Below are 14,117 nucleotides of genomic sequence, written 5' to 3'. Positions count from 1 at the left end.
AAAAGGAGGACAAAGGAAAGAAGGAAAGGAAGAGAGTACTCATGGCAGCTTGGGAGGATATTGAGAATGACTTAAATGAAGAAGAAGAATCTGAAAGAGATGACAAAGACTGCTTCATGGCTGGAAACAACAATCTTAATGAGGTAAACTATTATGATTTGACCATTGAGGACTTGCATGCTATTATTGATGATCTCACTTTAAACACATCAAAATTGCTTGATAAATACAATGAATGCAGATCTGAAAGAGATGTGTTAAGAGCTGAAAATGATTTTTTAAAAGAAAAGGTGAAGGAAACTGAATGTGCTTTGGACATCATTGAAGAAAACAGATTTCTAAAATCTGAACTTGAAAAATTAAAAGGAAAGCACATTGTGGATCATTCTCATGAGTTAATTGCTGAAAATAAAAGATTAAATGATATGATTAAAAGGCTGAATGGTGACTTAGCAAAATTTGCTCAAGGCTCTAGTAACTTGGACAAATTACTTGCAAGCCAAAGACCATTGTTTGAAAAATCTAGTTTAGGCTACATAGCCAAGGAAGATGCAGTTTCTAATATTTCCTCTATAAAGTTTGTGGCTTCTTCATCAAATACCAAAACCATACCAAACAAATCTGGTATGATCATAAGAAAATTTTTGAAGAAAACCCCTTATGAAATTTGGAAAGGCTACCCACCAAACTTAGATTACTTACACATCTTTGGATGCAAATGTTTTGTCTTGAATAACAAGGAAAATTTGGGTAAATTTGATCCAAAGGCCTATGAGTGTTTGTTTGTAGGATATTCCACAACTAGTAAAGCATATAGGGTTTATCATCAAGATGCTAGGATTATTGAGGAGTCCATATATGTTACATTTTGTGATACTAACTTGGTACAAGGCATTTTGGAAGATTGTGATGCAGGAAATCAATCTCAAAAGGAAGATGAAGCTGCTCAAAATCTTGAAAAAGAAAATTCTGGACAAGTTGAACCAGAAACTGCTAATGCTGAAAATTCAAGAGACAATTCCATTTTGTCTCATGAATCTGAAGGAAATCCTGCAGCCAGCAGCGTTCAGAATCCCTTAGTGACTGAATCTTCCTCCAAGTCTACCAGACCTCGTGAATAGAGATTCTTGAAGAATTATCCTGAGGAATTTGTCATTGGGGACGTATCTCATGGAGTGCAAACAAGGTCTTCCACTAGAAAGGCAAATGAAGGATCAAACATTGCCCTTCTTTCACAAATAGAGCCTCAAAACGTCAAGGAAGCACTTAGTGACCCTTCTTGGGTTAAAGCTATGGAGGATGAGCTTCTTGAGTTTGAAAAGAACCAAGTATGGACTTTGGTTCCAAGGCCAAGTGGAAAGAAAGTGACTGGCACCAAGTGGATTTTTCGGAACAAGTTGGGAGAAGATGGTAGCATTACAAGAAACAAGGCAAGGCTAGTGGCACAAGGATATGACCAAGAAGAAGGAATAGACTTTGATGAATCCTTTGCCCCTGTTGCCCGAATGGAAGCCATAAGACTTCTCTTAGCTTATGCTGCATTTTGTGGTTTTAAATTATATCAAATAGATGTGAAATGTGCATTTTTGAATGGAGTAATAGATAGAGAAGTGTATGTGGAGCAGCCTCCTGGTTTTGAAAATAAAGAGCATTTTGATCATGTTTTCAAATTATCTAAAGCTCTCTATGGTTTAAGACAAGCTCCTAGAGTTTGGTATGAGAGACTTAGCTCTTTTCTTTTGAAAAATGGTTTTCAAAGAGGCACCACTGACACAACTCTATTTATTAAGAACTCTAATGATTCTTTTATTCTAGTCCAAATATATGTTGATGACATTATTTTTGGATCAGCCAATGAATCCCTTTGTTCTGAATTTGAAAAATTCATGACAAGTGAATTTGACATGAGTATGATGGGTGAACTTAATTTCTTCCTTGGGATGCAAATTAAACAAACTAAAAAAGGTATTTTCATTCATCAAGAAAAGTATGCCAAGGAATTAGTTAAGAAATTTGGTATAGATAATGCCAAACCCATGGGAACTCCCATGCATCCTAGTTCTAAATTAGATAAGGGAGAAACTGAGAAAGATATTGATGAGACTAGGTATAGAGGAATGATTGGTTCTCTTATATACTTAACTTCCTCTAGACCCGACATTGTGCAAAGTGTTGGATTGTGTTCTAGGTTCCAATCCAAACCTAAAGAGTCACATCCTTCTGTAGTTAAAAGGATCATTAGATATGTTCATGGCACATCCAATTTTGGTCTATGGTATCCTAAGATTGATGATTTTTCTGTAGTTGGTTATTGTGATGCAGATTTTGCTGGTGATAGAGTTGATAGAAGGAGTACTTCAGGCATATGTTGCTTCTTTGGAAAGTCCTTAAATGTATGGTCAAGTAAGAAGCAACCAACAGTGGCCTTATCCACTGCAGAGGCTGAGTATATAGCTGCTTCTTGTTGTTGTTCTCAGCTTTTATGGTTAAAAACACAGCTTGCTGATTACAAATTAAATGCTGAAAATATTCCCTTGATGTGTGATAATATGAGTGCCATTAATATTTCTAAAAATCATGTTTTGCACTCTAGAACTAAGCATATTGAAGTAAAATTTCACTCAATAAGAGAACATGTCCAAAAGGGAGATATTTGCATTCAATTTGTTAAATCAGAGGAGCAATTAGCAGATATTTTTACAAAACCTTAGCTGAGGATAGATTCTGCATGCTTAGGGATAGTCTAGGAATTCTGAGTTATGATTCTTTGTTTAAAAAATGCTGATGTATTTGCTGGAGCTTTTTGTCTCATAAACAGGCATGAGACAATTCTGGGCAGGTGATGAACGTTTCCCTCAAGTCAGCGTGTTCTGGGCTTGTTTCAAGTGAAACTCAATCTGGGCCAACTTCAAAATTCAGATCAAGAGTGGTCCAAATGTGTTTCATTAAATCCATATCACCTCAAGGCCCAAATATGAATGTTACAATTCTTTGCTAAAAAATTTTTTTTGGTTGGCCTGTATGTTTAATTTTGTTTAAGGGTTCTTTTAATATTTTTGTCCAAAAAGATTTTCAGTTTGATTTATTTTTAATTTTAAGGATTTCAAAAATTTAAAATTTAAAATTTCTTTTTTTAAAAATCAAATCAAATATTTCTTTTATGAGGTCATGTCTTTTCAAGTCTTTTCAAATGGTGATGCAGTTGCATGATTTTGGAAATCCACTTTTGGGTACGGTTATCAACACTCCCTCTCTCCCCTCCATAACTTCTCCTCACACTCTTCGGTTTCTTCCCACTCACTTACTGCTTCTCTTCCCTCAAAAGACTGAAACTAACCAAATGAGGAAGAAAACCATTGCTAAAAGGCCTCCTCGTGAAAAAGTTTACAAACTTCCCTCAAAACCTTCCACTCGCTCCCAAGACCGGACCTTTACTCCATCTCCTTCTCCACCTACCTCTCCTCCTCGCTCTGTTCCCATGGCGCGAACCAAAACCACTCCAAGGTACCCTGCTCCTGCCAAGCCGACGCCACCACCTAAGACGACGCCCTCCAAACCAAGCTCTTCGAAACCTGGCTCATCCAAGGGGAAGCGTCCTGCTATTGAAGAACCTGTTCCTGAGACAGCAAACCCTAAGTCAAGGTCTGTACCTGTTCGATCACAAAAAGGTAACCCTCATCGCCCTCTCAAATCTGTTAGAGAACCAGACATTGATCCTTTTGCTCGCAAATCACACTACATGACATCTCACTCAGACTTTAACCCCATCGTTTCAAATCTGCCATGAACCACGATTTTTATGAGGGAGTTATTCAGTATCGTACTCTATGTCCATCTTTTCTGGCTGATTTACCTGATTTGAAAAAAAAGGCTTTCCTTTTGTTGAAAATTTGGAGTTTTTAGACTGGAATCACCTTTTCAAAATAAAAAAACCTGTAAATCCTCAGTTAGTCAAAGAATTTTATGCAAACATGACTTACCATGAAGGAAGTGTGCATTCTTATGTTAAGGGCAGAGACATTATCTTGAATAATAAAACTATCAGTGACTCCTTGAAGTACACTGATATTGGGCCGTGTGCTTATACATCTGTAAAGTGGGATGATGGAGTTGGTATCTCTTACCATGATGCTTTGGCTCACATTTGTGAACATGTTTCCTTAATTGATGGCATCACACCCACTCACAAAGCCCTAGGATATGAACGTGCTCAGTTGCACCGAATTGTTAATCACATCTTGATTCCTCAAAGTGGTTCATATCAAAGGGTCTCTTACACGGACACACTTGTTTTGTATGCCCTAATCACTAAAACAGAAATCTCTTTTGCCTATTTGATGGCTAGATACATGTTTGATTCTGTTAGAAGTGTGAAAGATAAAGCACTACCTTATGGCATGTTTTTAACTTGCATATTTGAGATTTTTGGTGTTGATCTGTCAAATGAGACTTATGAAAACAGACATTCATACCTAAAAGGGGGTGGTTCAGTGAAATAGCAAAAAGGACCAACTAGATCTGAGAGAGTGGTTCTAGATGATGATGATGAAGAGTTCATTCCAGATGACTCCCCTCCTCCCTCCACCGAGGGTACTTCCATCTCCACTGGAAAGAAATCTGCTCTGCTGAATGTGGTCAAGGATGTCGCTCAAGAGTTTGTTTCCCAATTAAATCACATAATTGCCATGAGCAAGGAACACAGGAAGCTAGCTAGCAAGCATGAGAACTTTCTGAGAAAACCAAGGGACAGGGTGGCTGTGCTCATGACCTTCATTGATAACCTTCACAATGATGAAGACATTGCCACTGATGTTGAAGAGGAAGCTGCTTCGGAGGGGAATGGTTTTGATGCCTAGGATTTGTCTCATAAAAACTGCTGCTGTTGCTCATTTTTTGTCTCATAAACTCTGTTTTATTTTGCTACTGTTTGCACTACTTTTGATGTCTTGGATAACTATAATAACTTTGAATACTAATGCACTTATGGTAGTTTAGTCAGTATTTTGGACTGTGCACTAACCTTTCTTGTAGGGTTTATAGTGATGTTTTTGTTGTTCATGCTTCTTGTCCACCCTTGATGACAAAAGGGGGAGTAAAAGCAATAGGATGATTGATGTTTTTACTAGCATTTTTCTGTTTGCTGCATTAATACTTGATTTCACTTGCTGATGATATTAATGTTGGGCTGATTATATAGTGCTGTTTGTTTGATATCCCTTAGCCAAGATAATTGTGTATAGCTCCCAAATTGTGTTATCTTTAAGTACAATGTAAAACAGGAATAAAGAAGAAAGCATAAATCCAGGGAGAGCTAATCTTGAAAAGGAAAGGGGGAGCAACACTAAAGCAAGAAACATCAAAGGAAAGTTTTCTAACTTTATCAAAATTTTAATTCCTTTGATCATTGCTTGATTATGTTTGTCATCAAGGGGGAGATTGTTGAGTTAAGAAATTAATTAATAGAATTGATGATGACAAATATTTTATTAGTGGACTAATCACCCAATTAGTTTTGATTATTTTTGATAAGTAATGCAGGCTAAAAACAAGTGTTGCAGCAGCCCAACATTAAACAAAAGAAATATGCTAATGGGCTGAATGGTAAGTGAAAATAAAGACAAGCCCAAGTCATTCATCTCAAGCAAAATTCTTCAAAGAAGCAAGGCAAGGCACCAACGTGCTGAACTTGAGAAGAACCCGATCCAAGCCCGAATTGATTTTCAATTCCCTCCATCTTGCCTTACCAGAAGCAACGTTCCTCTCCTCTCTAATCAAGTCAAATCAAAGCTTCAGAAAAGTAAGAAAGAGAAAGAGAGAAAAAGCTTCTTCCCTAAGCTAGTAACCAAAGAAGCAAGAGAGAGAAAGTTTAAGCTTGAAACACAGAAGCTAAAACAGAAAATCCAAACCAAATCAAGCTTAAGTTAAAGGTAATCCATCTCATCTTGCATGCATAAGATCTTCTTCTCTTCTTCCCAACTCTCTGCTCTATCCAAAAATGGCATTCAAGGGAAAGTTGGTCTCTACCCTATTCTGCTTCACATCTACGGTCACAAGTGATACTTGGGGACCAAGTAGTTTCTCAATGGCTAAGATCAAGTTGACCATGAGAAGATTTCTATGGTTACTGCTTTGTGGCTTTCGGCCAAGATGAAGGAGTCAGAAGCAAAGTTTCTACTCTAAGGTTTAACGTGAAAAAGTGAATCTGTGGGTTGGTGAAGCTCAAAGCTCAAGGTGTTGACCTTGGAAGAAGAACCCAGCAACATGAAAGGAGATAAATGAAGCTTGCTGTTCATTCAGAAGGCAAGGAGAGAAAACCAGAGTGTGAGAACAGTGTTCTGTTAAGAAGTTCCTCTACTTGGATAATGCTTTCTTTCAAAGAAGCATTCGACCAATACTGAAGAACTCAATCTGAGGTTTGCGAATCTGGTTTTGCACATAGCAAAGAGGCTGCTGATGAAGTCAATCTCCTTCATGTTTTACTGATTGTAATGTGCTTTTCTAAGTTTATATTTCTGTAATTTCTTGTGAGAAAAGGCATTGTGAGAAAGATTATGAAAAAGCCATGAGTGGAAAAAGGCTGAGAGAAACACTTGAGAGAGAAGCCTAGAGTTTATTTCAGATTTCTTTAGGTATGTCTATGTCTTGTATCTTATACCTGTGAGGTATCCCTTTCTTAGTTGGGTTAGCACTAAGAGTGAATAGTTAGGTATTAGCATAGCCAATGTTAAGTTAGGTTAGAACTTGAGTGTGAAAGGATTGGGTCAATCCTGTGGAATTGGTGTATGTAATACTGTTAACTATAGTGAAAATTCTTCCACTGTTGTGGAGGAGACTGGACGTAGGTTGCATAGCACAAGGCAACCGAACCAGGATACATGCTGGTGTTAGCTTTTTTCTTCTCTGCTGTGTTCTGTTTTCTGACATTCATGAGACAAAAATAAATTGTCTCATAAATTTCCGCTGCTGAGTTCAAACAGAACCTGAATTGAAAGTTTGTTTAAAAGGGTAATTGAAAGTTTGTTTAAGCCTACCACAACCTTCAGATGACAAATGTCACAAGCCTCATCATGATGCATAGAGATAAAAGGAAATTGTTTATGTAAATGATTAAGTCTTTGCCCAGAAAGGTGTCCTAAACGAAAATGCCATATATTAGAAGGTGTAATGGGTGGAGATTGGATGGAATTTATGGAGTGTCACTACAAAAAAATAGTTTAAAATGGCATTTATATTATGGTGGTTCTAAAAAACTGCCATAATATTCAGATATTATGGCATTTTATGTTGCTGCCATAATTAATTTGCATAAAATGGAAATTTTGAAGGATTTGGGCGGGTTTAACCGCCATTATCTGTGCTCATTGTTTAAAATAATCCAAACTCTCATTCAACCTAAAATTACACACCGAAACAAAAATGACGCAGCCACTGTGTTAGAGGAAGGACGAAAATGACGTTGTCACTGCGATATGCTCCGGCGACGATTTGCTCCAGCGCTGATCTTCTCAGCGGCGTTCTCCTCCGACTAGAATCTCCTCTCCATCGAGATTCTGTTTTGTGAATCGAAACTCTCTCCCTATCTCCGTTAGTGACGATCTCTCCAGTGATGATCTCCTATGGTGATGTTCTCCTCCGGCGGCGCATTCTCCTCCTCCGTCAAGATTTTCTCCAGATCTGTGAGCTTCTTCTCCTTTTTCGAGCTTATGCTCTGCTAGCTTCTCCTCATGCATTAACGTGCCTTCTCCTCCTCGATCTATTTCTCAGTTTGCGTTCTAACTTCTCGCTTCTAGATCTGTAACTAAATTTACATCCTCTTGTTCTAATTACTTCAATGATTGCAGGAATGATGCATAGGACAGATCAATGGCTGCGTGAATTTGATTCACAAACATTTAGTAATAATGCACTGATTGCACTCTATGTGTTTGTTATTTTGCTTCTTAGAAATTACTTCTGTTAGTACTATATTTGGCTGTATCTCCCTGTTTAAGGCTTGGAGTTTGTTCTTCGTTGCAATTGAGTTTCAAAGATTTTGTGATTTAACTTGAATTCTGCTTGTTTAAATCTGGATAAGTTATTGGTTGCTTGAATTAATGAATTCTTTCTATGTTTCGATTATTGATCGCAGTTGGTGCTTCTTGGAAGAAGGATCAAACATTGTTAACACTGCTGTTCGCCAAGGTTGCCTGGGTAAATACTTAACTTTCTATTTGCCAGTGTATGTCTAGTTAAGTTTTAATTCTCATGTTAAACAAGTATTCATTAATATTGCTACTTCATATGATAAGGAACACATAGATTCTTTGTATTGCTCAGAACCACATTATTTTGATGATGAGGAACATGATCATGTGTTTTTAGAATAAGACATGTTGTGTGATGATTCAGAGTTGAAAACTCTTGTATCAAAAGAGCAAGAACAAGAGAAGAATGGAAGAAGCAGCAGCCATGGTTGAAAACTTTCTCATTCTCTACTCTCATAGCTTCTCTTGCTATTAACTACCTTCACAGATTCCTTTTCACCTTCACCGTGAAGAAGAAGCAGCCATGGTTAACTCATCTTGTTGCAGTTGCTTGCATCTCTCTTGCTGCTAAAATGGAAGAGACACAAGTTCCACTTCCTCTTGATTTACAAGTATGATTAATTCTATATATAAAGTAATAATAATAATAATACATTTTATTAATAATGAAATTTGATTTATGAAAATATGTGTAGGTGGAGGACAAAAAACATGTGTTTAAGGCAAAAACAATAAAGAAAATGGAGATTTTGGTACTTTCAACTCTTGAGTGGAAGATGAATCCACCAACACCTCTCTCTTTCATTGATTATATCACAAGAAGACTTAAATGTTTTCAATTCCTCAACACATGTCAATCTCTTCTTCTTTCTCTCTTACCAGGTAATAACTAATCTCTTTCTTTCCAATACGCTAGTCTTTAACTAATCCTTCAATTGTATGTTGTTTCTCTTTCCTCTTAACCACAGGACCTCACAATATTCAGGGTATTGGGGCTGGTTTTGTGCCCAGGAATTTGAACTAAGATATACTTGATGAAGTTATAGAGGTCTGTTGTTTTGCTTTCCCATCTTCTTTCTCCTCTCTTCCTTTTTTTTATAAAAAAAATAATAAACATAAAAATTTTTGGAGTTATAATTCAATATGTCCTGTTTAGTATTCTCCATAATTCGGTTAAATAAAATTAATTAATTAATTCTTTTATCAAGACATGGTAGTTGCATGACTTTGTAATGAGTCATTATGCTTCATTCTTTAGTACAGGGTTCTTTCTTTAGTACAGGTTCCTTTCTGCATCCATATCTAATTACCATGTCCTTGTTGGGTTAATCATTTGCTATCAAATTGGGTGGATGCTATATTCTGTTTAGAACTAGATCAGTAAATTTGGGAACATGCTAGGGTATTGATGGAATGATTGAACAGTGTTTCTAAAAATCCTAGAATCATGTTTTAAAAGTTTGAAACACAAGAAGTTTGAAGGCTCTTCTCTCTGTTCTCCAAATCTTATTGAATATGTAACTGACTGATGAATCCCCTGCTCTCCATATTTATATTCAACTAAGCATCATATTATATCTATCCTGTCATTTTTTAATTTAGATGATGTGTTAGCAACTTTCAGCTTTGATGGGGAATGAAAATGTCATTTCTGTTCTATAATTGATTCCTATCCCATGTGAATATGGCAGGTATCGAGTGATGAAGCTGTTGAAACTGCAAAGCAATTAGCACTCTAAGAAGGCTTACTGGTTAGTATCACGTGTCATCTTCTAACTGTTTCTGTCATTTTAGTTGCAAAGTAATAATATATGCCATTTTCATCTTACCCTAATTGGGGGTGGGAAATAAAGTGTTCCCCCTTTCTTACTTGATCCCTTTTGGTTGTTGGAGAGCCACTAAAATTGAATTGAAAGATGAAATGATGGAACTAACCAACAATAAAAAGCAATAATAATAATCCCCTTCAATTCATTCAAACATTTATCCTTTAATAATTTGTTTCTATATGCACGTGTATGTGGCTTCATGGAATGACAGAATGAGTAATACTAAGAAATTAATTTTTTTTCAGTTAATATGACTATCCCAGCATGAACAATATTAGATGCATGAGTGTGTTTTTTTCTTTAACTTGGCTACCCCAGGATGAACATTGGCCTCTTGATAAAGCATCCATATATTGTAAATTCTATGTCATCACAGGCTCATGTACACTAAAACTGATATAATAAGCTTTGAGTTCTCAGTTTTAATAATAGCTACATAAATATTTTCTTTCCTCTTCACGAGGAAGTCCAATAAAATTAAGATACAAATATTAAATATGAGATAAAAAAAATTTATTTCAATATTTTCTTTTAAAATTTCCAAATAAAATACCTTGCGCTATATATAGTTCAGTCTTGATGCTAGTTTGAGTAGCAGAATAAGAGATCCTTTGTATAATGAGACATTGATGGCCTCATTTCATGTGATGGATGAAAGGAAAATATTACTAGGAAACTAGAAAGTTCAAAGTATTCCAAACTATTGATAGTGGCTATATATAGATGATTTTTTATTTTAATTTTCTTTCTGTTCATTATAATCATTTTTTTTATTTCTAAGTTCAGTAACTTATATATACACTATTTTTTTCTCTCAAGTGATTAGTTAGCTGTTTTAACCTTTGTTTCTTCTTGAAAGTATAGTTTGCTTCTCCAGTGCTGTTTGTTTGATTGTAATTCTAATGCGCTTGTTTGGGTAATCTCTATGTGATGTACGATTCTGTCTTTCAATTGTTGTACTCTATTAAGATTGAGGGAATTGAATTATTCTTTATGATTCATGATATGGTTGTGGTTGGTTTTGTTGGAGCCTGCTCTTAGTTTCTCACGTTCTGTACATGATAATGCTCTTTTTTCTGATGTTAAAATGATGAATTAACCCTACTGCAGGCATTGAATTTAAATATCAAATGATTTTATGGCTTTAGCATCATTCACTTCAAATTTTGAAGGTGCTCTGGGGAAGATTATTGTGAAATTTGATGATTTGAAAGAACTAGTTTACTGTGATATTCCCAGAAAACAGAGGATTTATTGTGCAAATAGTTAGTGTATGTGAATTTTCTTTTTTGATTGAATAATTTCAGATTAATAGTTTCAGATTCAGTTTTCTAACTTTTTTTTATTGTGCTCATAATTATATTTTTGTTGTAGGGATTGGATCAAGAGAGTGAAATTCCATCACCAAGAGAGTTAGAAAGTAGGTCTTCTAGCGAGCAACAAAGAAGTATGATCTTGCATGACAAAGATTTTATGTATTAAGGATTATATATATGTTAAGACAAACTATTGAAAAATATTATCTTTGATACTTTGTTTTTGGATTATGATTTTTTATTTTCGGAGACCATGTATGAGTTAAAAATCTTGTTATGATGTTTGATTTAAGGTTATGCCTTTTGGTTATTATGAGATTTTAAAATTTGAGTTCTAAAAATGTCACTTTAAATAGGTAGTTTCAATCTCATTTTAAAAAGTATAAAATTGCAATTAGGTAAAAATGACGGCTAAAAACGCCATTTTAAACAAAAATGGTGCCATTATATCATGGTAAAAACGGCAGTTAAAAAATGCCATTTTAAACGAAAAGGATGCTATTAAACCCTGGTAAAAATGGCGTTTAGAAATGCCATTTTAAACGAAAATGATGCCATTAAATACAGGTAAAAACGGCGGTTATAAACACCATTTTTAATGAGAAGGATGCCATTAAACCCAGGTAAAAACAGCGGTTAGAAACGCCATTTTAAACGAGAAGATGCCATTAAACCCAGGTAAAAACGGCGGTTAGAAACGCCATTTTAAACGAGGAGGATGCCATTAAATCCAGGTAAAAACGGCGGTTACAAACCGCCATTTTAACCGCCAAAAAACCGCCGTATTATCCACTGGTTATTACGGCGGTTTTCAGAAAACCGCCGTAATAACCAGAATGGCGCCCAGAATTCCGGCGTTTCTTGGGAGCGCCATTTTCGGTAATAATGGCGGTTGTAACCGCCGTAATTACCTTAAAAAACCGCCATTTTAACCCTTTTTTTTGAAGTGTGTGTAGTGGATGAATTTTTACTGAAATTGAGTTCAAAGACATATAATCCCTCTCTCATTCTGGCCAAGTCAATCGTCCCCAAATTGTTGCTCTGTAGAGTGCAAGAAGAAGATGAAAAAGTGAGTTCACATATGAGTGCTGAAGTAATTTTTGAAACAGAGATAATATTAAAGTTGAAATGAGGTAAATAAAGAACATCACGAAGAACCAAGGATGGTGAAAATTGAACGATGCCTTTATAAGAAACAGTAGTTCGAGAACCATTTGGTAAATGAACAATAATAAGAGAAATTTGTGTGTAAGAAATAAACCATGACAAATTTAATGTAATGTGATCTGTGGCACCAGAATCAATGATCCAAGTATTCAAGAATGAATCTCGATTTGAAGAATTGTTAACAGTAGAAAAGGTATTGAAATAACAAAGATAACGAGTAGTTGGACTTGGCAAAAGCTCAAGTTGATTTGAAGGACGAGCTTCTTCATTGAAAGGAAGTGCCATGAATGAAAAGTGTTGGGCTGACGAAAGGTCCAAAAGAGGCTCCGAATGAAGTTGCTGGTGTGCCTTTTCTCCTTGATCCATGGATGTCAGCAGAGCTCAAGAGGAGCTCTGATACCATAATAAAATTGTGAAAGAATAGAAAAATAAAAGAATTGTGAAAGAAAAAGATGAAGAAATTCAATTGATTGTTGATTGATTGAATTGTAAACTATGAAGGTAAAACTAAGTATATATAGAGTATTGGCTTATGAAAGATAAAAGTAGATAAAGATAATATAGAGATAAAGATAAAGATAACTATAAGATAAGATAAAGACTAAATTATAATTTAATTTGTGTATTCTGTTGGGCTAAATTTGTGAGCCGTGAGACATTTTTATTGTTGTCATGAGCTAAGGTAAAAGAGTGGTTTAATATTACCCAATTAGATTAAAGACTAATTTATCGTAATATTAAGCTCTATTTAAAGATTTGTCATTAGCTAGATTCGTGGCCTGATTTTAAAGAGGCAAATGTAATTTTCTTCTCTACCAGCATAAAGAAAAGTTATAGTGACCAGTAGAAGCGTTTAAAATTAATTTTTTGACTTTTTCAAATGCTAATTTAAATCTAAATCTGACCAGAGCATATGGCTCACTGGTTAGTAGGTAAAAGAATGTTAATAAATAAATATGACACGTTGCCCGATGTCGTATTGCTTGAGGAGTTTATACATGAAGTTAGATTTTTTAAAATAAAAAGATTAATAAAAATAAAAAATTAATCACTATTAAATTTATAATTTTATAATATATAAATTTTGGTATTTTAATTTAAAAACGATTAATTTCTTACTTTATCATTTTACAAATGTTTTCATGACCCTTTATACATACATGTAAAATAGGTGGGTGGTACGGTGTGTGGGCATCATGCCAAAATTATTTATTGCGTCATTGTCCGAGTTCGTTTGATTTACTTCAAACACGTATTTTTTCCCCTTTTTTTGTATTTACTCAAGACTTATGAATAAATCACATTGAACGTTCTATGACACATACTTTGTGTAATAGTTAAACAATTAGATACAAGCATAAGAATTCACAGCTTTATAATTTTTTAGTTCTCATTGACCTAAAAAGTTTACTCCTAGTGGTTCGGAAGAAAAGCTTTTGATATTATTTAATGCTTGAAGCTAGACTACTAAAAGAATATTCACCTAGAATATAACGCAAAACTTTATGAAAGAACAAAACAGAATAATACATAATTTTTTAAAGTTAAAATAATTTTCTAGTTTAAGATCAAAGCCCAGTCTAACACTCAGCAATTACTCAAAGACAAGTCTAAGCGATACGAGGAACAAAAGAAAAATGTCTAGGCGATATACTGGTGTCTGTACAAAAAAATATTATATTTGTAACAAAAGTTTTATATCAAAATTTAAATTTCTTATAAATTGTAGTGCTTTTTAAAGAAAAATTAAATATTAATGCAAAATAATCATATTTCATAAA

The 14,117-nt window shown here is 34.9% G+C and overlaps 1 protein-coding gene and 1 long non-coding RNA gene across 15 annotated transcripts; both read left to right on the top strand.

Annotated features, from left to right (window-relative positions):
• On the top strand, window positions 3,341-3,787 carry LOC107640754 (extensin-like). Its single transcript, XM_016344252.1, has one exon. The coding sequence runs from the start codon at window positions 3,341-3,343 to the stop codon at window positions 3,785-3,787; it is 447 nt and encodes a 148-aa protein (XP_016199738.1).
• On the top strand, window positions 7,348-11,477 carry LOC107643714. 14 transcript variants are annotated; one of them, XR_002363165.1, is made up of 9 exons: window positions 7,348-7,676; window positions 7,842-7,895; window positions 8,129-8,190; window positions 8,317-8,635; window positions 8,720-8,906; window positions 8,993-9,072; window positions 9,716-9,775; window positions 10,964-11,124; window positions 11,228-11,477. It is a non-coding gene; the product is annotated as an uncharacterized LOC107643714 (long non-coding RNA). The 14 variants fall into 14 exon arrangements; XR_002363166.1 differs by having other exon boundaries at window positions 7,353-7,676; window positions 8,512-8,635; XR_002363167.1 differs by lacking the exon at window positions 7,842-7,895 and having other exon boundaries at window positions 7,349-7,676.

Source organism: Arachis ipaensis, chromosome B05 (genome assembly GCF_000816755.2).
Source record: "Arachis ipaensis cultivar K30076 chromosome B05, Araip1.1, whole genome shotgun sequence".
Classification (NCBI taxonomy): domain Eukaryota; kingdom Viridiplantae; phylum Streptophyta; class Magnoliopsida; order Fabales; family Fabaceae; genus Arachis; species Arachis ipaensis.
The sequence above is the reverse complement of the archived record's forward strand: the minus strand, read 5'-3'. Positions and strand labels throughout refer to the sequence as shown.